Source organism: Podarcis cretensis (assembly GCF_951804945.1).
Source record: "Podarcis cretensis genome assembly, chromosome: 10".
Classification (NCBI taxonomy): Eukaryota; Metazoa; Chordata; class Lepidosauria; order Squamata; family Lacertidae; genus Podarcis; species Podarcis cretensis.
In genome coordinates, this window is record NC_137179.1 from 19116123 (window position 1) to 19141135 (window position 25013).

Consider the following 25013-nt stretch of genomic DNA (forward strand, 5'->3'; position numbering starts at 1 on the left):
ACCTTCCCACAAACTGTCTGAGTCACTATTTCAAAGCACAAACGCTTGAGATGCTAGTGGTAGTCCTTCTGTGCTACAGTGTTCCTGTGCTGTTTGTGCCATCCCCCAAAAGAGCAATGGCCAATGCAGAACTCCAAGCTGTCAACACTTGAGATCAAAATGGTTTGTGGAAACAGCAGAGAGGAGGAGGGTGCTGCATCATGCGAGATCCTGAAGGACAGCCATGGAAGCCGCGGCAGAATGCTGCATATGTCTGCTGAAGTAACATGGAAGCACATGGACTTGGTTGCTCATTGCTCTAATGTACAGAAACTCGTTATATGCTGTACAGTGGCTGTTGAAAGGGCACAAATGGTGATGATCACCACCACCACGACAGAAGACCATGAAATTATATCAACTATGAATAGATGAGTCATCTTGAGAAGAGTCAGATTGGCTGCCGATACCTGATGTGGAGAAATGGGCAACCTTGAGTATGTCATGTGCAATATTTAACAAGGTGGCAGAGATCAGTCCAATATTACAGACACAGGATGTTGTCTTATGCTGTGCTGTGGTTGGTGGAAATGCAGGACAGAGTCTTCTTGGTTGCACACTCACTGTGGAATGCCCTTCCCTCAGAAGGCTTATCAGATTCCTTCTTTATTATCCTTTTGCCAAGTGGTAAGGACCACGCTTTTCCTTTATGCCTTTGATATTGTTTGATCTTCTCCCACTGTTTGTTTTTTAAGCTGCTTAGTTTTGTTGTCAATTCTGTTCATGCTTTCTCTGCTACATGGTTATTTTATTTAATCACTTTTTTGCTGTTTCCTTTTATTGTTCTTTTTCTTTGTTGTATGCTGCTTTGAGCACCCTATTTTGAGTAAGAAACTAGCTCATAGATTGTTAATAAAATAATATCCTTTTAAAAACAGTGTAAGTAGCACTGCCATTTCTAATGATGAAATGTTTTCCCAAAAGAGATCAAGGAATAATTTTCCACTACCAATTGTGGTTATATAGAAACAGTCCACATGAGGTTTCTTTAATACTTACTTTTCAAAGAAAGATAATCTCATATTAGATTTTATCCAGTTCTTTGCATCTTTGATAATTTTGAATCCAAAATCCTTTTATTTACTTTCAAAAAGTGTCTATGGCTAATGTGCAAAAAGCACTAAAATGTTAAAGAAGTTTAGCTGCGAAAATCTTTAGAATGAAAAAAGTGACTTCCATCTTTTTTCTAATGTCAGCATTGTTTCAATGGAAAGGGGAGGTTATGGGTGAGGGAAGCAGCAGTTATCAGAATATGTTTCTAAAAGGGCTTAAATGCAAGATACAAAAACCTGTTTAATGATAGCTGTTGATGATACTGGTATATTTTACTGAGTGGAACTTGAAGGCACTATTTAGAGGATTCATTTTCAGATTTCAAAGAGGCTTAAAATATCTGGTGGGAAATTACTTGAAAATGAACTAAATAAAAAAAGTCTACCAAGGGCTTTAGGATTCTCTGATACAATGCTAAACAAATCAAGTTACAATACCTAACAATGTTGCCTAGATAGCAACAGCAGTGACTATAATTACGCAGACCTGTTTTTCAGACTGTATCCTGGCTGATTCTTCTTGAGCTAACACCATTTCACGCTCTGCCGTTATTTGCACACTCTCCCTGAGTGCCTCTTCTAGCTCCTCAATTCGATCATCCTTCTTATGCAGACTGTCCTGGAAAATGATAGGAGACCAGATAAAGTAGCTTGGATTTAAAAAGCCGGCAAGCCAAGTGCTACGTCAACCATAAGTTACTCTCCCGTGATGTAACTCCACAAGCACAAATCTTCGCATAGAGGAAGGGAGAAGTTGTAAGTGAAGGCAGAGCTGGAGAAGGTAAACATCACAGCAAAGGAGAAAGATAGCAAACCAAGAGATCAGTGCTAGAAGTGCTGTTTGTGTAAAGAGCAGCTAGAGCAGTTGACAGATTATGTGCAAAAGATGCAGATTCACATGCAGCTCCATAGCAGGTTAGTACGCAGATGTTGTGTTATAGCAGCAAGCATTCAGAATCTCTTCTCAGGCACGCGCAACCTGACAGGCAAGGCATAGAAAACTGGAAGGAGTGCAACTTGCAGTTAGTGATTTGCTTGGAGACAAGAGCTCCTTTTTTTCTATATGGAGAGTGATACAAAGCACCATCCGATTAAATCAACATGGCAAAGGGTCTATGCGTGATGGGAAGACGAAGGCCAGAGTGTCAAATAAGCAGTATTTGAAACATTAGGAACCGATTCTCTTCAGAATGAAATCTCTTACATATGTAAACCATGTTGTCATAGACCAAAATGCGACATCAGATGCTTATTTAATGTTTGAAACATCTAGTACAAAAACAAGAGATCTTTAGGCTATAGACTAGGAAATGTTTTTACACAAATATATGAATGTTGTCAGCTTCTGAAATTATAACTCAGACACAAACATGAGTTGCCACTGCTTGCTTGTTATCCAAGGAGTGTTTTAGGTTCAACTAAATGACAGAACATTGTCTTTTTTCCAGTTTCACACAACTTCAAGTATTGATCTCATCCACCATGAATGTATGATTATCAGGAAGGGTCTGCCAGGCTTCTCTGAAGTTCACAACTAGCATATCATATAGCAACTAATAAGCACTAAGAAATAAAGCAGCAGCAAATTAGCATCCTCTAAGAATCCTCCCACGGTTTCTGATTTGTCATTTCAACTCTGAGGAATGGTGGTGCTGTCTGTCTGGAAAGAGGACTGGTTTGGCACCATTCACTTTGTTAATTGCTAAAAAGATTTAAATGGTCATGATATTTGCAAGATCTTGTATTCGTGAGGATGGTACACCTCAGCAAACTACTACAAGTTCTGCCAAATGTACACAGTTCTCTCAGACTCTTTCTGTACAGAGAGGTTCTTGACTTATTGGAATAGAGAAAAAGGAGAAAGCAACATCATCTAACACAGGAAAAATTGTCCAGATGCTACTCAAGTGAACGTACCAACAAAGAAGATGATCTTCATACACTGGCTACTCCAGCATCAAGAACATTGTGCTTACTTTCTGTATCTTCTGAAGCAGTGTTGATTAAACCCTTCTAATGTTGTTACAGGTGCTTAGAGTTAGAATTACCCTACCCAGTCTGCAACAGACAGTCCTCGAAAATTATAGTGTGCAGTTCTAATTGCAGCAGACATGGAAAATACTCATTAGGTTGTCTATGTTATGTCAGAATCCAGACTGTCATATTCAGAATCTTCAGTGGTGTCTCCACTTCTACTCTATAGAAGAATGTGTGTCTGGTTAAAGCCGATCTGAGCAACTGCATAGAAGAAAGCATAGTATAATGGAGGTATAGCTGTGTTTTTCATCTGAGATAAGCAGCAAGCATTTGCAATTCAAGTACATGTAGTAAGTTTCCCTATTCAAAAGTATTAACTCTGTGGGACATTCAAATTCTACTGAAAATCCAGAAAATGATCAAGTAGTGCAACAATCAATTCCATCTTAATACTGTAATGTAATCAATATGGAAATGTAGCAATATGTTTTGAATATTAATGTTACTCATATATTATCACTTAAATAAATATTCAATGAATCTGAAAAAGCTCAGCAAATGCAGATAGTAAACAAAACAGATGTGTATAGCAAAACAAGCAGCTATTAATAAATCATCATCAAGCAAAAGCCATTCCTGTGCCTAAGTTATAACTTGGTGATACATTATTTTTCCAGGATATGCCTTTTTGGAGGTGGGTGGGTGGGTAGAACATGAAATTTTCCCTAACTTCCAATTCCAAGACTGTTCCACACTGGCCTCTAACAAAGAGAAAGTTGTACAATGCATACTCATGATGCTGGAAGATGTTTTCTTAGTAATAAAGAGCACCTTGCTTAACAGAACCTGAGAACGTGTCCCACTTTTTTTGCATCCTATTATTAAAAATGAAACCTATGATTATTCAATGGTAGTGGCAATGTCAGTGGAGGAAGCTCCCATATATTTTTTCATAGAATTCAATGCAACTCTGGATTAAAAGACTAGTGATTTTAAAGTGCCAGATTCTATTCCTTGCAGCCAGTAGACTATGTGGGAACAGAAGGAGTCAGTATGATCATTTTGTGAGTTCTAATTGGTATCTGGGTATGGTTTAAATATAAATGAAAATTAAAACGCACATTATTAAGCAAGTTCAGAAGCTTGTTTTGTACTCAGAACCAGAGGGGGGCTATTGGAGTTTGCCTCATATTTATGATAAGCATTATGAGCTACTGATTCATATTAGGTGACATCTCATTCTAAATGCTACTGTCTACGTACCTACTAGAAGCCATGAGAAGGAAAAAAGAGAGGGGATCAGTTTTTTATCTTTCTGTTAGAGAAGCAAACACTCATGTATGAAGCTCTTATAAGAGAACTAAAGATGGACAATATTATAAATCCATTTTAATTGGTTCATTTTTAGTCCAGGTAAATTGAGTTAATTGTAATTATTGCTGGTTTTATTCCTCCAATCCTCTTATTGTTCTTTCCAAATGTCAAGCTTCCATCATCAGAAACTCCCGTATAAATGAACATTTTGATATTTGACTCGGAAGAGACAAACCACATGCCTATTACAGACAGTGCAGTAAGAGCTTGGAAGCTTGTTTATTTGGCTGGATTGCAGATGGCTAGTTTAAGAAAATAGGGATCATATTTTTAAGCACTACATAATGAATTATTAATTCCAGCCAAAACCACAAAAGCCAAAATTATTTAAAATTGGTGCTTCTGTGTACTAACCCCAAAACCGGCAATGGTTGCTTACAGTATATCCATTTCTCCCTGTGCTTACTTTTTTATTTAACTAATTAGCTCCCAGGAGAATAAAGGAAAACTAGTTGTGTTGGATAAGCTGACTGGATTCTTGCTGGAGAAGAGTGGGGACAGAATTTTAATGAAAATATTCTGAGTGAGCAACTTTATTAGCTCACCGTTGGAAGTGAACTTAGGCCTTACAAATCTCTTCCTCTGGGCCACCTTTCCCAAGGTCTAAGCTTTTGGACTAAAGACTGTGTGTCTTAAAGAGCCAACCCTGCAGACAAAAAATGGTTCACCTTTCTCTAGTGGCCTGCTCCCTGCATCTTTGGGGAGGTGTGGTAGCATATGGAGCACTTGATTCTCTTACAAGTCAGGCTTAGGGGAGGGTCCTAACTCAGGTTCTAGGCAACCAGCCTCAGGTTCCATGGATTCTGAGCCACTAGCCTTAGATTCTGTTGGCTCTGAAATACCAGCATCAGGAGGCTGCTCCAATTCCCCAGGTGGTGGTACAGAGCCAGAGACTAAGCTGGCTCCTTCACTGAGCTTGAGGGCATGACAAATATCCCCCTAGTCACTGTAATAAATATGATTTTATGATTCACTGCATCCTTATGGGATTCAGAGCAAGCTGATTTGATGTTTTAAAATTACATATCTATATATATCTACATGCCCATACTCACACACTCACACTAAACTACTGATATAATTAAACTGGGCCTGCTACTAAATGGAGAAGAGACATGTCCAAAATAAGACCACCAAAGAGGACTTATTTCACCTTCAAGTGAATTGTTATATATTTGAGAAAACTGACATTTGAATGCCATTACATACCTATATGTAAAGCATATGGCCATTATTAGATTAATGCTGAAATGGAGCAGGACATTTAAAGCCACATCTCCACTTACTTTGCAAAGGCTTACAAGTAGCAACACTTAAAACTGACCTCTAAATTATGTCCCTTGAATTCTTCACTGTACCATATTGGCAAGAGGCCCAATGAACACTGGGAATTTGTATAAGCTATGGATGATGAATGCACAAGTCCTGGTATAAAGAGCAGTTCATCAGCCTTTCTTATATCTTCTACCTGTTCCACGTTAGCTTGCAATAGCTTCCCTAATGCTTGAGGAGTTATTTACACATGTACACACCAGAACCATGCCTCTTTCCCTTCCTGCCTCCCACAATCAGGCTCCAGATAGTATAGTGAATGTAATCTGTACAGGGCCTTGAGAAAGTGCACAGTCTCCCTTTCCCTGCACCCTCTCTCCATGTATCTCTGTTAACCAGAAGGTTGCTGGTTTGAGCCCACCCAGAAATGGCTGTGGGCAGGATTCCTGCACTGAAGGAGGTTGGACTACATGACCCTCGGTCCCTTCCACCTCTACAATTCTATGATTCCATGTGGATAGTCCACTTTGAAATGAGAATCACTCTGTTACTATAAAACATGTTTCAAATTAATAAAACAGTAAATACATTTCACCTGCTAACCCCTCAGAGAACTTTGTTCAACTAAAGTATGTTCATCAGAACACAGCTTCCATTGCAAATTAACTTGGTATTGCAGATGACTGTCACAATATGCCTACTTTATGCTGTGAAATATTCCGTGAGGAGTCACTTATGACAACATGGCACTGTGTCAGTGGCTTTACAGATGGAGGGAAATATGCAGTGAATAGGTGTGAAATTGAAGAAAATGATCCGTGCCCAAATAAACAGAAACGTAATTTTGTAACGCCAATGATACTTACTGATACATGTGTGCTTCTCAGGTTTTCTTTACTGAACAAAAGCTAAGTCCAAGTATCTCAAAACAATTAAGCAAGATCTTTAGAAGCACCGGAAGCCAGACTCTGTAACCAACTTGAAATCGATGGCGAGTTTATAATGTTGTTCCAGTAACTTACGGCTGAAGCAAAGTCCTATTTGCTCACTTACCATAAAAGGGATCAAACTGTTGAAGCTTAATAGGCCACAAACTTCCAGAATCTCAGAATGTTGTGAGGGTAAAGCTCCTCCTTTAATCACAAAGCAACTCCTTTATTAGGAATAAGTCTGAAAGCGAGGAAGCAACTGAGGCAGAAATCTCAAGGAAGATGGCCCTGTGTCAGACATACAGATTCACGTTACCTGCAATTGCTGGGAACTGTCATTAAGATTGTCTTCCCGCCGTCTAGCTTCTTCTAGCATCTGTGCACTCTTTTTCTTCTCCACTTGTTCTTTATGCTTCAGATTTGCTACCTTTTTATTCTGATCTTTAATTTGCCTGTAAAGGGGAAAGCAAGTATTCAAATGCTTGTGCAAATCTACATTTGAAAGCAGAAGTTATGAAATGCAGGGTAGAACAATTCTTCTGTATTTTCAGCAATGGCGTAGATTTGGCCAAGTTATTCACTGCAGCAACCCATTTTCAGTTAAGTGACCAAAGTCGACAAAATCTTATGAAATGAAATACTTCTGCACACAATAAATTAAACAATGGAGTTCTAGAACTGGCCCCAAGGCTGTGCTTGAGTTCAAAAACTGAATATGCACTATGGTGACTTTTTTTAAAGACAAGATGAGAACATATTAAGATGAAGCCTACGGTGTTAATTCCAGGGCCGTCTTAAGCATATCCGGCACCATGGTGCAAAGATCCCTCCGCCCCCCCCCCGTTGTTGACCCAGTGGCATAGCAAAGTTAGGTGGTACCCAGTGCAGATTTTTTTTGTCAACACCCCCCCCCCACGCATTGAAATTATTAAAGTAGGAAAAATAAGATACAGTTGCAAGTGTTATTTTCTGGTTTATTTACTTAACATTGTGAGAATAAGCACTTAAAACCCATTTTTCCTAACTTTGCTCTCTGCAAATTTTGAAATCACATCAACTCCCAGAGTCGGTGGAGCTAGAATAAAAGCCAGCCACCCCTCCAGCTGGACTCTGTCCATGGAACCAGTGAATGTGTGTGCTGCCTTCTTCCATTTCAGGGGGGTATGTGGGCTAGATGACCCTTGGGGTCCTTCAGTCCTGCAATTCTAGGATTCTCTGTTGCCACAGGCAGAAAAAATGTCTCAGGCCAGACAAAATGTGTGGGCACCAATCCGCATGGCTTCATAAGAAGACAAGATACATTCATGGAGGGGATTGTTACCAATGGCTACCAGCCAGGATGGCTCTGCTCTGTGATGCTTCTGAATGACAGTTGCTGGGAACCACAGGAAGGAAAAGGGCTGCTCCTGTGCTCAGATACTGCTTGCAGGTTTCCCAAAAGGGGCATCTGGTTGGTCACTGTGAGAACAGGATGCTGGGCTAGATGGGACACTAGCTTGATCCAGCAGCAGACTTTTCTTGTATATGTATGGTATTTGGGTTGCTATTTTCCCCTTAAAAGGCCTTAGCAGGGAAGGCAATGATGGCCACAGAATACAAAACCCTGAACTGACCAGGCGTGTTCTGGCGTGGAGGGGTAGCCAGACAAGAGAACTGTTTGCCCACTCTGTGCACAGCAGTGACCCAGTCATTTATGGAATAACTGTATATCTGAAGAAATTGTTTACATTTTTTTTGAAGGATATTGTTATTGTTTTGATTCTGTAAACCGCTTTGATTACCTTTATATTATGAAGTGGCCTGCAAATCTTTTGTTGTTGATGATAATAATACCACCACTAAATAAGCATGGTCAGATGTACATTTGAAGCTCAGTCCCTGCTGTAATTTTTAAGGTGCATGGAAATAAATGTTTTAGTGCTGTTTTACACTTAGAAGTTGTCTCCAGAGCCTCAAGCTATTCTTCAACCCACAGAATTCATAGTGTTAAGGCAAAGGAGAATTCCTTGGTAGTGGGTAGTGTTGCAGGGTTTGCACATGCTCAGTGTCTCAAAGATGTTTCACCTTGGCATTGTTATTCAGAATCTATTTTTATATTATTGTTCCCACATGGGAGGCCCCAGGAATTGTGTTTAGTGGCCTTGACATCCTGTCTCTTGTGTAGGAATGTAAGAGGCTCCTCTTATGTGCTACACTCGGGCACTATGTGGCTCAACCACCGTGCAAAAGCTTTCTGAATGACTCCCACCCCCAAGATGAAGAATGAGCAAAACAGAACAGTAGCCTGCAATTTAACAAACTGCTGTTTTAAGATAAGAGAGGCTTTAAAACTGTTAGCCAAAGAATGACTATTTAGTTATGTTGAATATTAGACGTTTGGATACTCTTTGATTAGATAGTCTTTTGACCTTGTTTGCTCCAGTAGATGACCCAAAGAAGATTAGGCCATGCCTGCATCCCATCTGTTCTGCTAACAGTTAACCTAAGAGGCCTTTTTGACATTTAAGAGGCTGAGAAGCGTTCTCTTTGCAAGTATGCCATCTATGGAAGAAAAGTGGAGGTGTAATGTCAGATTTATATCACACTCTTTTTCCACCTAAAAAAGACTCCTATGTGGCCAGAGAATCAATGTATCCCAATGTTTATATTTCAGTATATATGATCTAGATTAAGTAGTTTGCAACACACACTCTCAGGGAGAATGGCCACCTTTAGAGGTTAGAGAGCAGGTTACGACTCAAATTCTGACTCATTGTTATAAGAGCTATTGTTTCGTACAGTCGTACCCCATGTTATGGATGCTTCAGGTTATGTGTTTTCGGATTGCAGACTGTGGGAAACCTGGAAGTACCGGAACGGTTTACTTCCGGGTTTCACTGCTCGCGCATGCGCAGAAACACCAAATCACGCCGGCGCAGACGCGGCGCTCCAGGATGTGAACGCTGCAGGTTGCGGACGTGCCTCTGTCACGGATTACGTCTGCAACCCGAGGTTCCACTGTACTATTATTTCAATAGTTCACTGTTCTATGGTTTTACTTCTTTACAAAATGTGTATATATGTTAACTTGCAATACATTTTTATTTGCATTATTTTCCAGTTTAGACTTTTTAATGCACCACACCACTAATTTATTGTAATAGTAAATTAACTGCTACAAATAAAATGTGCTTAAAGATTCCTTTCCACATATCAGACTTACTCTTGAATAGTTGTAAAGATCACAGGTAACACATGTGAGGTGCACATCACTTCACATTTCAGGGCATATGCGGCTACGCACGAACTGCTACAGTGCCCATTTCTATGGTAACATGCGAAGCAGGGAAATAGTGGGGGAGCAAACTCAGCTGAGTGGCCTGCAAAAGTTCTGTCCCTCTGAACAAGAAGCTTCTTTTCAGCTGATAAAAACTACCTGTGCAGTCCCTTTCAACATTAGTGCCAGGGCTAAATGGCATTTTGGAATCATTCCTGTATCTTTTGGGAAGAACAGGCAACAGTGTCTAAAGCATTAATTGGATGCTTTTTATAAATACAATATTTATGTTAAAATAAATTAAAACAGGCATTTTTAAAGGCAACCCCCCTATAAAGTAAATAAGAAGCAGACCCATCCTGCGATGTCATTTAAAGAGAAGATGAATTCCTCTCATCATTTATGCCTCAGACACAATTCAACAGCTAAAACAAATCATTATGCTTTTGAAAGGAGTTAATGTAGCACTGTTAAAACGAACGCTAGCAAGTTCAAACAGTCCATTAGGAGTTCTGTTTGCGAGCTTCTTGCCACAAGTCCTCGTCATTTTCTTACACTGCTCTTCACTTTTCCATGGCATTTATAAGACAAGGCAACCAATGCCAATGAAAACAGTGCTTGTTGCTAGAAGTCATGAAAATATAACTAGCCTGTTGTATGTATGCCAGCAAGAAGCCCCAAATGGGTTTTCAGAGAGGGGTGGGTGGATTTTATATCCTGAAACCAGGAAACCCAGGTTTTAAAAACAAATTCCATGTACAGATAAGTATAGAGGAAGGGGAAGGGAAGTAGAATTGAAAATTGAGGTGGGTGGATAGGAGAAGTCAACTTTGTACCTAACCATTAAAATAGGTCTCAAGAGAGTTCAAAGGTGTAGGTAAGATCAAGAAGCAGATTAATTCTTGCCACTCTACCCAGTACTTATTTTCTCATTATTTCAATCTCAGTATTTTGCAAACTTCACAAAATTATATCATCTTCTAAACTTACTAGAGTTTCTGTGTCTATACATCTTCATCTGAAAAGTTTCCTGGGGGCTACCTAATCAGATCCTATACCTTCCCCCCAGCACCTACTCTCTACAGTAATCAGGGATTTGCAACTCCCCACTTCCCCTTTTAATGATTCTAGAAGGGTTATAATCTATCCTTTGGAAAATCCTGATTCTTAACTATTTTTCCAAAATTAGACAAATTGTTTCTGTCCCTTCCTCCATATTCTTTCCAAAAAAACTCCTTCCTTTGGGAGGCCAGCCATTTGAGAAACACAGACTGCATCTACATGTGGTTCATTTTTAAAGGATTATTTAGATTTTTTTTTTTTAGAAGCGTTAGTAGTAGACTTTTTGAAATTAATGGACATCAAATATGGACATTAAAAAGCTATACTAGTAAAACATATCAAGCACTGAAGGACCACTGGGGAATATATAAGGAAATCATTCCCTTGGTAATTTTTATTGTAATTATGAGCAGGTCACTCAGTATTGGGTCAGTTCCTACTTCAAGAGGCAGGAAGGAAAGGCTAAAATCCTCTTCCTGGAAGGTGAAGGTTCCAACCCATCTCCAGGCTCGATTAGCAATTAAACATTCAGGTAGGTAGCCGTGTTGGTCTGACACAATCAAAATAAATAAATTAAAAAATTGCCCAGTAGCACCTTAGAGACCAACTAAGTTGTTCTGGGTATAAGCTTTCGTGTGCATGCACACTTCTTCAGATACACTTTTTCGTGTATCTGAAGAAGTGTACATGCACACGAAAGCCTATACCCAGGACAACTTAGTTGGTCTCTAAGGTGCTACTGGGCAATTTTTAAAGCAATTAAACAGTGAGAAATCACAACCAAAAACCTGTGGAAGAGTTGGCATAAATCCAGCAAAAGCAATTAAGAAAGCTAGGTTGAATTTCTATCAAAGCAACACAACAGAGTAGAGCCCAGTTTTTTCAGTGTTAAACAGTGTGGAAAAGACTGCATTTCCACTCTTAACAAATATGTGAATCAGTATGCAGGGTGAGCAGAACAGTCTCTCCCTATAAGAAGAGAAATTCATCAAGCAAAAAATTATTTAGGCATTTCCCTGAACATGCAAAGCCTCCAAATATGGATGGGGACAGGGAGGTGCACACAAACTGCACCTCAAACATATTTACACAATATGCTCTCCCTCTCCCGCCCCTCCCCATGTTGTGTGGGTCTGCAGTGGGGTTTGTTCACACTTCTCTGTGTGACTATGCTCAAGAAAATGCAAACAGAAGTCTCCCACAGACCTTCACTATGCAGTCAAGGGCTGAGAGGGGCATGATGTGTTGGGAGAGGGGTTTGTATATGTGCCCCTGCCCACAGTTTGAATCCTTGTTCACTAGAGCACACCTCCTCACTGTTCAAATGGCAGTAGGCCAGTCATTGTTGGAGTCTCTAACACAGAAAATCTGAGGGGGACAATGAATCCCTTACAGTCACATACTTTGCCGGTGACTGACCCCATGTAAGCCTGGAAGACTTTTATAATGCCTTGTGAAAGGTATGAACTTGTGGCTGCATCACACATTTCTTGAGTGGAGAGAAAACTACAGAGGCACTTGTGCCCCTGAGTGAGCTAGACTCTTATCTGGTGCTACAAAGAGCAATACAATTTCTCTGCTGACGGGATAGAGTACTTGTGCAACCTCTTCTTTTAATAATGCCTAAAGATAGCAAATGGGCCCAAAAGCTGGCAAATGCTCCTCTTGCATTAGTGGCACAGAGATCGATAACAGGAACCCAAGTTCCTGAAGGTCTGAAGGTAGACGAGGTCACCACCTTGTGGAAGCCAAGCAGGTCTGGGTCGAGTTACTGCTTGGGTGGTGACCTCTTGGGAACCACACATACATCAACTTGGATTCCATGATGGAAGGAAAGTGAGATTGAAATGCGAGAAAATAAATAAAATGAAATAAATAAGTAAGTGCTATTCACTGGAACTCATTTTGGTTTAGTTTTGGTAAACCATAAAACACATACATGGTTTATAGTGGGGTAGGGGGACTCTATAAGCTATATAATGACTGTCCACTTTGTCACTAATAGGTGCACATAAATCATTTGTTATTAGTCTTTTTAAAAAAAAACACCCTCTGGAGGCTGTATTTGCTGGAATAATCTGATGCACATAAATTAAGTTTGAATAATAACCTCAATTATCTTTCTAATGATGTCACACTGGATAATTTGTTTACTTTGGGATATGTTAACATGACGATATATTGTAATTTAAACATTTTACATAATGGTAAATGAAAACACTGTGCTCCATCAATTTCCCTAAAAAACAACCTCTCCTGTCCCTAAATAATTTCCCATGTGGTGCTTTCAAAAGCATTGTGAGCAGTCAACAACACAGGGAGAGAATGAATGTGCATACATGTGCTGAACCCTACAATATCTGAAAATGATTTTAAAATAATAGTACAAATATTATACTCATTTGGGCACATAAAGAATGTGAAATCTACTCTGTATACTGTACTACTGCACTGTAGATTGAACTATTGTATTGCACTGTATGTGGCTACCCTTGAAGACAGTCTAGAAGCTGCAGCTAGTGCAGGATGCCACTGCTAGACTAGAATTGCAATGGTTGCTCTTTTGCTGTTTGGTCTAATTTAAGGTGTTAACTTTAGCGTGTAAAACAATAAATGACTTTGAGCTGAATACTTTTATAGCTGCTTGGTTGAACCCTATGTTCTGTGTGGAAGGTCCTTTTTGTGGGTGTGTTGATGTGCATAACCTGATACATAGTGACACAGGATAGGGCCTTCTCTGTACAGAACATCCTTCCTCTGGAGATACGACAATGTTCCTCACTGATGCTGCTGATTATTATTATTACAATTTAGTACCTACCCTTCACTCTAAGGTCCCGGGGTGAGTTACAACATTTAAAACACAACATTATCTTAAAAATACAATATTGCACAATGTTAAAAACAGTCTAAAACAACTTATTAAAATAAGGTGGGTCCTACAAATATACATCTCAAGTGTCAAAAGCCAGGTTAATGATGACTTGAAGAAGACTTAAACATCTCTTTGTAATGGTGTTTGGGTGAGTGTTGTAGGTTGAATGTTTCATTTTAAACTACTGCTGAACTGTTTGGAAAGTCTAGAAAGATAGAAATAAAATTCATATTGTCCCAAGATGAGTGTTCTAAAATGTTTGGGATATATGGGTGGAATTTGAGGTTGTCCTATGCTGCTAACCTTTTGGCTGGAATTTGAAGACTGCACAAGCATGCATCTAAGTATGTCCTATATCTGACTGATCCATGCAATATTTGGAAGGCCACCCGATGCAGACATATAAGGCAATTAATATCGTGCTATAAGCTGATTGAAGAGAAAAGCAGTTACAGTACTCTATATATCCACAACCCCTGTTATTGGTCTTGCTTGTATGTTTAATTTGTTATTATTTCCAGAGGGGGCTCAGTCAACCCCTACCATTACATATTTTTAAAACAGTTTGAGGCAGAGTGAGGAAATAAAGGATATATGCAATAATCTTATATGGGCTATATACAATAATCTTATCATTGATTTGCACTTTATATGACTGAAGACTTTAATAAACTGTTGGCAACACGGGCACGTACTGAAATAAATTGACATATCTATGTTCTTAGAGTTGACAAATTTAAATGTAGTTGTGGAAATGCCTGCAAGTGTGAATCCGGGGCCTGTTTCAGACATTTAGCGGGAAGTCTTTGGATGGGAGGAGGAATGAGGGCTCATTTCCCTTCTCCTAAAGAAACATGGGACAGTATTCACTCAGGGTGAGCCCACTGAAATTAATGAACATGACTAAGGTCAGTCCATTAATTTCAATAGGCTTACTACCACCCATGGGACACAGGCATCACAAAGAAGTTCATAAACATGGCACCTGATTTGTGCATATCTTCTCCCTAAATAATAGGATGGTGGGGTGTGATGATATATTGATGTTATGGCAGAATGACAAAGAGGTCACATTGCACTCACTGGTCTTGTTACCAATATGGTGGAGGGGAGAACTGTGAAGGCTCTTTTGCCCCTGAGCTTTTGAGCAGTTACATACCTACCTACATACATACATCAAAGAGACTTTGCTCTTTGCCAAAATATTTTGCAAGCGTTTAGTATGCTAGGTGACATGTGCCTGACTAGCTTGAGTTGAGGCATCAGTCACGGCAAGACCCATACCTCCTGGAAAATTTGCAGAAAATTTGGGGCCAATTTCCAATTTAATGACCCACTTCTTACAACTCAGTTTTAAGAGCTGGTAGAAGACTTGTGAAACAGTTGAATTTGAGGATAGCACAGAACCAGAATATTCAAACCTTGTGGAAAATTTGTGCATATGTGCATTTGCACATGCGTGCAAGACTGCTTACTTGGCCAGTTAGCTGCAAGACAATTATTTCATTATAAACTCAGCATGATAAGTTTATTAGTGTTGCACTGAGACCATTTCTGCAATATGAACTAAAAATCAAAATATTTAAAAGGACTTTGGCTTTCAAATGCTGATTATCAGTAGGCCAGTACAGTAGCTGTCCTTAAGATATAAGAAGTTACTCTAATTCTGCTATATGCATTTCAGACTTAGAAACTGCAACTATTTGTACTTAAAAAAACCAGCTGAACATTTTTTCTCTGGAGAATAGAGATGACTTTTTAAATTAGAGCCTTTACACCATTTCCTTTTTTATAAAACTCCTTGACAATTATGCCATTTCATTGCAAACTTCTGGCACATGCCTTTAGGGCGAACATATGTTCAGTATTGCTCATGTCTAGCTGGTGAAATGCGATAAGATCTCTTTCCTGCTGGCTTCTTACCCAACTAGAAATTAAAGCACTGTTTTGCTTGGATTTTTTTTTTTAATTATCCTTTATGGACTTTTGCTCCAAACTATTTCAGACCTGACTGGAAACATACCTGGCTAGAAGAACACTGGGATTTGCCAGCCCTGTCTTCCATGTTTCACCATCTTTCCCCATATGGCATTAATAAAGCCACATGCTAAATTTTCTGGGGTTCTATGGCACACTCAGGATATGAATTACTGTAACAATGTGTTTTTAATTTTTCTCCCACTAGAGGCGATGAAATCAGGTAGTGTTACTGTTATTCTTGCTTCCCAAGTTTATCCTCCTCTATATATGGGTAAGTGGAGTTATTACCAGTGGGGATGCTGATCAATAGCTCAACACAGGCTTTTGTTGTAAGTTTGGTTATACAAATATTTTTGGAACTTTAATAACTTCCTTTTGATTATTCTTGCAACTTCCAAAAAAGAAACATGTGTAACTTTGGCATAACAACCAGAGTGCTCTTTCTGACAACAGCACAGCACACCATAATATCCTAAATTAGAAATACATCCCGCATACTCAAAATTTTGCAAGTGTTCAAACATACATAAAACAAGTATGCACAAGTTCAAAACTAGCCTCTAAATGGTATACTTCCCCCTCAAAGCAGCCCTCTATATTTGCATAAGCATTGAAAACAATGTCCCATACAATCCTTATTTAAAAAATATGTGTACTGTCCGCTAATTTATTACTCTCATACAATGGGATTATTTTGCAAACAGCCACAACCTGTAAGTATAGGGCAGATTTAAAACTTCGCATTGAAGACATAACACACACACACACACACACACACACACACACACACAATGATTAAGACGCATAACCAAAACTCTTGGGCCTTCCAATAGTAGGCCATTCAACTGATTTTCCAATTACAAAGAGAAGTACCACTCAGGACTCTCTTATTTTCAGGTACTGGTTCAAAATGATAAAATTGACTAAAGTTTTAATGTCAGGTCAAAATGTCTGCTCGTGCACACAGATAAATCAATAAGGTGTAGAACAAGTGAATTCTTGAAAGATGTGGCAACACGCAGACAGTACAGATTCAAGATGGCCCATAGCCACTGTTGATACAATGTACTCACGCCTCATTGGCCTCTCCCTCACCAGGCAGAAGATGGAGAATCTGAACTTGGATGAGGTGACACAGAGGCTACAATGCAGATACTCAGCACAGTAATGGAGAAAGCCAGCCAATGTGCTGACTGTCCCACTCTCCCCTGCTCATCGTTTTGATAAGAATTTGCTAATGTCTGAACAAACAACAGTAACTACTGCCAGCACATCCAAGTTTTGTGCTATAAACTACTCTGTAGTCCAGCTCTCCTATATAGAGTAAGATATTTCTTAGCCCGTCTTCTAGAGAAGAAAATTGGGTTTCAGTGTTTCACTACCTCAGCTGTAGATGGACCTCTCTAATAAATCTTAAATTAATATATACTGACCTTGAAGTGAGGCTGAACCAAGCAGCAAATCCAGGGTAGGAAATGTGAAAGAGAAAGTTAGAGAAAAGGTTAATGAGGATACACTCCAAAGTTAAGACATCAAGAAAAGTGACAAAGGAGCAGCACAGCATCAGAAAGCAAGACAAGAAAGAAAGGCAAGGCTTTTTCAACCAAAATCCTCCATTCTGGTAAACTTCCCAGCAACAAAAAGAATTATTTACAATTTTTTATTTATTTAATTTCTATGCTGCCCTATACCCGAAGGTCTCAGGGCGGTTCAAACCACCTAATTAGATTACACCATTCAACACATAAGGAGTGCTTCAGAAAATGCCTTCTTTTTGATTACTTTGTTTCCTTTCTTGGAGCAATAGTGTAAAGACAACTCCAAAGTTTGCAGGGATCAAACTGGAAAGCAACTGTCTACTGCTTGAGAGAATATTTTCTGGAACATAGATGTTAGCAAGATGACAGTTCTGGGAAATCAGACAACTTTCTTCAGGCTGCCTCCCTCTCAGATTTAAAATTTATTCCAAGAAAATATCTTAATTTATCTCAACAAGAAGGCCAAAATTAAGCAAATCAATACACCACAAGCCTTCATGTGTTGCTCATAAAACTTTAAGAAAATCCAGGAACTACTTATCATTTTGTATGAACTCTTTAAACACCTAAGAACATTTTCAAGCTTGCTGTCAAGTCAGCTATATTTTAAGTCTATATAATGAGGTGCAATCTAAAAAACAATAATGAACATGCTACCTCTAGTCAGTTCCCTCCAACACTATGGACTGGGAGGCATGCTAAAGACTACCTGTTGGAGGTTACTGCACAGCCATGGGCCTCAGGAGTTCATTATTGCCTTTTTTGCTTTAATTCTAACACCCTGTTTTCAGAGTTATCTATGGTCAATTTCACTGATAAATATGAGATTGACAGACAAAATCAAAGAAGCATTATTCTTCATCTTCTTGATTTAGCAAGTTGCAAAGAAAGTTTTGTGTTGTTTTTACAAGCTAAAATTATGGCTATTTAGGACAACCATTCAACCCAGATCATGCTCTTCCTCATCAGGAACAATATACTGTTCCTCCTGTCCAAGACAATCATGCATGTGAGAAACAGATCACTAAATAACATATAAATGTTCAAGAAACAGTCGTGGTAACCTATGAACTGGCTCTATCTTAAACGTACTCTAGGAATGCAGTACAAATATTCGGATCCAGAAGTGACCACCATAATTTTGACTTACTAGCAAAAATATGTCTTGAGTAAAAGTTAAATTATTATTTGCTCTCTTACTCAGTTTTACTCAAGAGCTTCCTACTATATATAACTGTAAGCCAGTTTAAGGCTACTTAAAAAAGGTTATATCCAAAACTATCAGGTTGATTTGGGTGTAATGCGCATATTTTTCAAATCGATGCACTGCCTCATTTCAAAGTCATTTCAATGGATTAAATATACCAACTATACAAATTGCTAAAAACTGAAGACTGCCACTTCAAAAGAAACGTGATTAGAAACTTGACAGACCACCACTAATGATACCAGTCAATTCAGCTAAAAAGTTACCTGCTGCTCTGAAAGTTAACTTTCAACTGCAAGTTGTCATCTTTAGATACATTTACAATAAGAAAACAGATTTTAAAACAGCTGTGTTTCAAAAAAAGTTAGCAGCTTAGAACCTACTGATTTTGGGTCTGTATTACACTGCAGCTACTTACTATTTACTCTAATATCTCAGAGGGATTGGGGTAAGGAAAGTATAGAAGTCAGGAAAGGACAATGAAATGTCTACTTCAGATTATTTATGACCAAATTTATTTTTCCACTGTAGAAATGTCCTTTTTTTATTTGCCAACATCAAGGACAGGGCCAGAAATGACTGATGAGATGTGCTTTATTCAGTTAAATGTCAAAGACCTCAGAGAGAAAAAATAAACATTACCTAGTTTGTTTTCTACAAGACTTTGTATTGACACCAATTTAATACTGGGCAACAAAAATATAGCAGGCACTGGAAGCTTGTGACCTGGCAGTTCATCAACAAGCCAAAAGCCCTGCTGGTTGCTTTATACATTTAGAACATGCCTAGAATTGCAGAGCAGCTTGGAAACACTCTGTTTAAATGTGCAACATCCTTTAAAAAACCTACATCAGTGAAATTGACTTAAATACAAAACAGCAAGCAACTTCGCCAAACAAAGCAGGCCTGAGCAAGCAAGATCAGTTAGAATGAGGCAACTCAAATTACAAAATAATGCAACCATTATTGCAAGCAACACTTTTCTCCAAGCACACATGCTACCCGCATTCCTTACAACGTTGAGAAGCAGCCTCCAAACTTTTAAGTGCATACCTTTGATACAATGTGTTACAAAATTGAAGGAAAATGGTACATAGAGGGAAGTGATGCATTTCTAAATAAACTTTGAGCAAATTTCAATAATTTCAGGTCATTTCACTACTTCAATATGAGCTAAGCATATGGCTTAAAGATGACACAATCCTCAAACTAGCATTTTTAAAATTCTGTTTATTTTGGGGAAGTCTTCCCTCCAGTCCTCTCCCTGGCTATTTAAGTCAGTGTGCTTAAGACAAGCAGTCTTCACTGGATTCCCTGAACAGAACATCACTGGAGCTGCAGTTGCAGTTTGTCACAGCTACATGGGCAGTCAGTATTGGGTCCATCTCAAGTGGCGGATGAGGGTTGGATTCTTACACCAGTTGGGCAGGGGTTTGGGTATCACCCAAGGGAGCCTGGGGCGTGCTTCCTGTTCAAATACCCAAAAGGGGCAGAAATGACTTAGTATCCTTACTAGTGATCAGGGGACGGAGGGTCTCTGGATATGAAGCATGTCAATAGGTGACCCACGACAGCGGCCAAACCCTACTTCTTATCCATAAACCAGCAGGCAGGCTGGTTGATTACACAATGCCTATGCCCAAACCCGCATAAATCTGTAATCAATAAAGTTGTGGCCTTATCTGATCCCAGCACTGGTGCCTTGTGTCTTATTTTACATCTTAACTGCCTGTTCACCCTCCACCCCTCATGGCTTCACTTGCACCCGGGCCCACAACTAGCTATAAACAGCTTATTAAGGAAAGGTGAATGATGGGCACCCTGAAGAGAATGAAAAGTACGCTCATACAGGTTTATGTGCCTGCATTTGTGTAGGGATCAGTATCAAAGGCCCTGTTCTCTGACCTGCCAGCAAGAGCTGTTGGGTTAACAGGGCTCGCTCAGTGGTGACCCCATACCCCATGAAGAGACACAGGGTATTATCACAACTATGTGCTTTTCTTTTAATTAGAATAAAACCCTACAAAATATATTTTTTATTTTAGTTCCTGTTTAGTTGGATTGTGCTGTACTAGAAAAAATAAATATAAATGGAGCTGTAAACCATATTATGGGGGCAGTGTGCCTTCAAAGACAAATTAAATAACTATTTAAATAAATAAGCAAGATGTTTCAGAGTTGTGTGTTATCTTTCAGTTTTCTCATTCTAATTTAAAAACACACAAAACAGGTTTTATATAGGTTTGAAAGCACAATTGAGCCACACAGCTTAAAACTGAAATGGTCTGAAAGTAATGGAGCTATAGGGCGGGAATTCACAGAAATACAACCACCAAAAGAAGAGGAGGTCAAAACACAAGTCATTCAAAAATGCTGATAATATGATACCAGCAGAACTAGTGCTCTAAGTTGTATTCCAGGGTCTAGAAATGGTGCATAAATCCAATTAATGTGGCACATTGGCAGATATACACACACTGACTACAGCAAACCCCAGCAGAAATTGCAGCCAGTTAGCAGAAAGCAGCATTCCGCCAGCAAGAAACAATAGCCTTGTAAGAAACTCACTTTCCTAAAAAGTCCCATACAAAACCCCCTACAGGCTGGGGTGGAGAGACAGACACCTGGTAGGGGGAGCATATTCTGTGCGAAGCGTGCCTTCTGAGAAAAGGCATGGCCAAAAAACCACAGGCACAAAACAACCCAAGGGAACCAGGAAAGACAGAGAGGGAGAACACAAAAGAAACATCAATGAAACATTAGATGACTGTGGGATGACAATACATAAATAGAGCAAGTAATTAGTAAAAGGAACTAGAAAGCCAGACATTTGATACGTGAACAGAACTGCGTAAAAACAAAGCCATTCACAAATTGGGTGCGTTCTTCTATTTGATTTTCACATCTATTGAAGTGTTTTCACCTGTTCAAAAAGAGCTAAGAACCAGCCTCTGATGATGCAATCCTAAACACATTGAACAAGGAGTAGCCCCATTGAACACAGTGAACACACTTGCAGGATTGCAGGCACTTTGGGGGCCCTGAAGTTCTTAAGGAGGGGGCCAGGCTCCCTCAATATTGAGTGGTGATGTGATCAGTGCATTGCACAATGTGGTGTATAATAATAAATGATAAATGATAAATAATAAAATTTTATTATTTATACCCCACCCATATGGCTGGGCTTCCCCAGCCACTCTGGGTGGCTTCCAACAGAATATTAAAATACAATGATTCATCAAAAATTAAAAGCTTCCTTAAACAGGGCTGCCTTCAGATGTCTTCTAAAAGTCTGATAGTTGTTTATTTCTTTGACATCTGATGAGAGGGTGTTCCACAGGGCAGGCGCCACTACCGAGAGGGCCCTCTGCCTGGTTCCCTATAACTTCGCTTTTCGCAGGGAGGGAACCACCAGAAGGCCCTCGGCGCTGGACCTCAGTGTCCAGGCAGAATGATGGGGGTGGAGACGCTCCTTCAGGTATATTGGGCCGAGGCCGTTTAGGGTTTTAAAGGTCAGCACCAACACTTTGAATTGTGCTTGGAAACGTACTGGGAGCCAGTGGTCTTTCAAGACAGGTGTTATGTGGTCTCAGCAGCCGCTCCCAGTCACCAGTCTAGCTGCTGCATTCTGTATTAGTTGTAGTTTCCGAAGTCACCTTCAGTTGTGCCCGGAAATGTACTGGGAGCCAATGTAGATCTCTCATCACTCTTTCAATGTAGTGCTTCCATCACTCTTTTTGCCATATACTGTATTTTCTTTTATTTCTAGGAAGCAGCTATGGAAGAACTCATTGATAACATCATCAACTCATTTCTTCTTTTTCTCTCATTTATGGAGTGGCACCCTGATATAGAGGCAGTCACTAGTCTGGTTCCAGCTTGAAAAGCTATTTTTTATCAGCCAACTTCCCTATGGTAAGGTACTAGGTGTATACCGTATTTTTCGCCCTATAGGACACACTGTCCCATAAGGCGCACCTAGTTTTTTTGGAGGGGAAATAAAGGGGGGAAAATTATTTCTCCCCCAGGCACAGGGCTGGGGCGGGGGAAGCAGTTGAATCCATATGAAATAATGTTAAGGAAACCCATTCCGGCAAAAGAGGAAAAGTTAGTGCACCGCCAAGAAATGAACCTCCATACTGTACCTTTCAAGGCAACTGTTGGTCAAACTGTAATACTTATATGTCACTGTTTTAGAACGGACTAAGAGTTTACGACTGCAGTTCAGGATAAATTCTAAAAGCCTAATAAATGGCTAATAGTTTTGTTCCATTTTCCATCTAAGGTGTTGTTCCCATGACTTCTCCAGTGACCCAACTGCTAGCTGTTCAGAACTAGTGGGGATAATTTCTATCCACAGAAAAAGATGGGCTTGGGGAAACCACATTACTAAGAAAGTATTACCAAGAAGAACATTTTTAGCTGTAAGATGCCTTGAGTCTTTGTCAGGGAAAAAGGAGAGGTGAAAATAAATATGTAATAATAATATAAGAAGTGGAAATCCTGTTTCAAAGCTACTAAGTGGCATTCTCCTGTTTAATTTCATATGGCTGCAGAACATGTTCTCATATAGGCAGAATTAGTCCTCACATCAAGTTGCATATTAAAAATGCTTAGTATTATCTGTGGTACTTGTACTATAGTAAATCATATAAATTTGTCAGGTTCAAGTATGCATGTACAGTACATGAAATGAAAGCCAGCTTCACTGAGCTACCATCGTTTCCTACAATTGCACTTTTGCTCCTACTATTTAAAAGAGATCCCAGAAACATCAGCATACCTTTTGAAATAGGCGGGGGGGGGAAGCAAAAACCCTTAACTAACTTTTAGAAACTCCCCCAATGCCCTATTTTGAATGGCAACAAGTTGAAAACCTAATAACGGGCTTCTCTCCCCATCCCTTCTCACCTTTCTAGTTCTGCTATCTTCTTGTCTTTATCATTCTTCTCATTCTCCATCTCTTTCAGGATTTCTAGCAGACGATCCAGTTCAGCTTGAGCCTTACTGGATTCTTCCCGGTAGCGAGCCACATCTCTTTCCAGTTGCTGAAATCGGTCACTCATCTCTGGACTGGCCCTAGCCTCCAATGTTGCTTCATGAGCCTGCACAAAAAAGTATCCCAAGAGTTATTCTTTGTATCCATATTCATATTTGTAACAGAAAACATTCTGTTCCCAAGACACGACACAAGAGTCCTGTTATATCAAACCAAAGCTCCATCTAGTCCACCATCTTGTATCCAACACTGACCAGTCAGCTTGTGAAGAACATGCTAACCCTGGAATCTCTTACCTTATTGCTTCTCTATCTAGTGCCAATGACTGAGATGTTCTTGCCAGGAACTTTACCAGGGCACATTCCAAGAATCATCTCAAATGCACAGGCTTAACGGGGAGGGACAGGCATCCTTTCCCACTTCTTGCCTTCTTGTTGTTAATCAACATTTCTCTCTATGTGCAATCTGCACCTCAGTCAGGCAACTCACTCCAATGAGCCCCAGACCCTTTGCTGTTACTCATGACCTACCTGATAAAATAAAATAAAAAATCCAGGAAGGCCTCCTGTCCCAATCTGTCACTTCCCAATGATCCTAAGAAATGATGCAGTGGAGCAGGATAGTGGGAGGAGAGCAGAGTTTTGATACTTTTTCACAGCAGGAAAAAGTTGGAAGTGGCACTTGCCAGTGTTGCAAGCTTCAGGCATTAGAGGACAGGTCTATCTTTCGACATGATCGCTGTCTTGGGGAAGCTAGGCCCTGGCAGTGACTGGCCCAAGGTCACCAAGTTACGTTCATCACTGATCACAGATGCGAACCCATATCTTTTGCTACTAGCTCATGCATTTATTGACTTCTCTTGGGGTGGGGGACAGTGGCTTTGGAATTTCTCTGGAGGGCTGTGAAGCTGTACATTTAAAAAAACCCAAAGTAGATTTCACTAGCCTGAAGTCTGTTCACATCTGTTGCAAATTACTTATTACTATTAAAAGGGAAATATAAACTAAATGTGGGTGATTTTCTTTCCATAATCTAAAGTTCAAGGAGGAAAATAGCAGTTGTTCCATGTATTGATTTTATCTACACCAGAGTTTCTCTTCTCTTATTCTTTTCTTCTTTAATGCATAAATGTTGCTCTCAATGGGAATGAATATCAACTTGCCCACTTGCGTCTTCCCCTACTTCCCCTTTGCCTTTCTCACAGCTGTCACACACTGAGTCAACATCTACTTAAGAGTTATCCACGACAATCCAAAGGTCACATTCCTGGTCAGTTACTGTCAGTTTAGACCCCATGAGCGTATATATAAAATTAAGATTTTCTTTCACCCTGGCATACACCACTCTACCACTGTTTACAGTGAACTGCATTTGCCATTTTACTGCCCACTCAATTTGGAGAGGTCCTTCAGGAGCTCTTCACAATCTCTTTTTGTTTTAACAACTGAACAAT

At 39.6% G+C, this 25013-nt stretch overlaps 1 protein-coding gene across 12 annotated transcripts in view; it reads right to left on the minus strand.

Moving 5' to 3' along the window:
* The window catches only part of ERC1 (ELKS/RAB6-interacting/CAST family member 1), a 178889-nt gene that overhangs the window by 82367 nt on the left and 71509 nt on the right, over window positions 1-25013 (minus strand). For 8 of the 12 annotated variants that reach the window (XM_079992268.1, XM_079992264.1, XM_079992271.1 and 5 more), the window contains 3 exons: window positions 23473-23666; window positions 6960-7095; window positions 1579-1710 (listed from right to left, as the gene is read on the minus strand). In XM_079992268.1, the coding sequence (XP_079848394.1) occupies window positions 1579-1710; window positions 6960-7095; window positions 23473-23666 (462 nt within the window). The remainder of the gene's footprint in view (window positions 1-1578; window positions 1711-6959; window positions 7096-23472; window positions 23667-25013) is intronic. The other 4 variants (XM_079992274.1, XM_079992265.1, XM_079992266.1 and 1 more) reach the window with 1 other exon arrangement.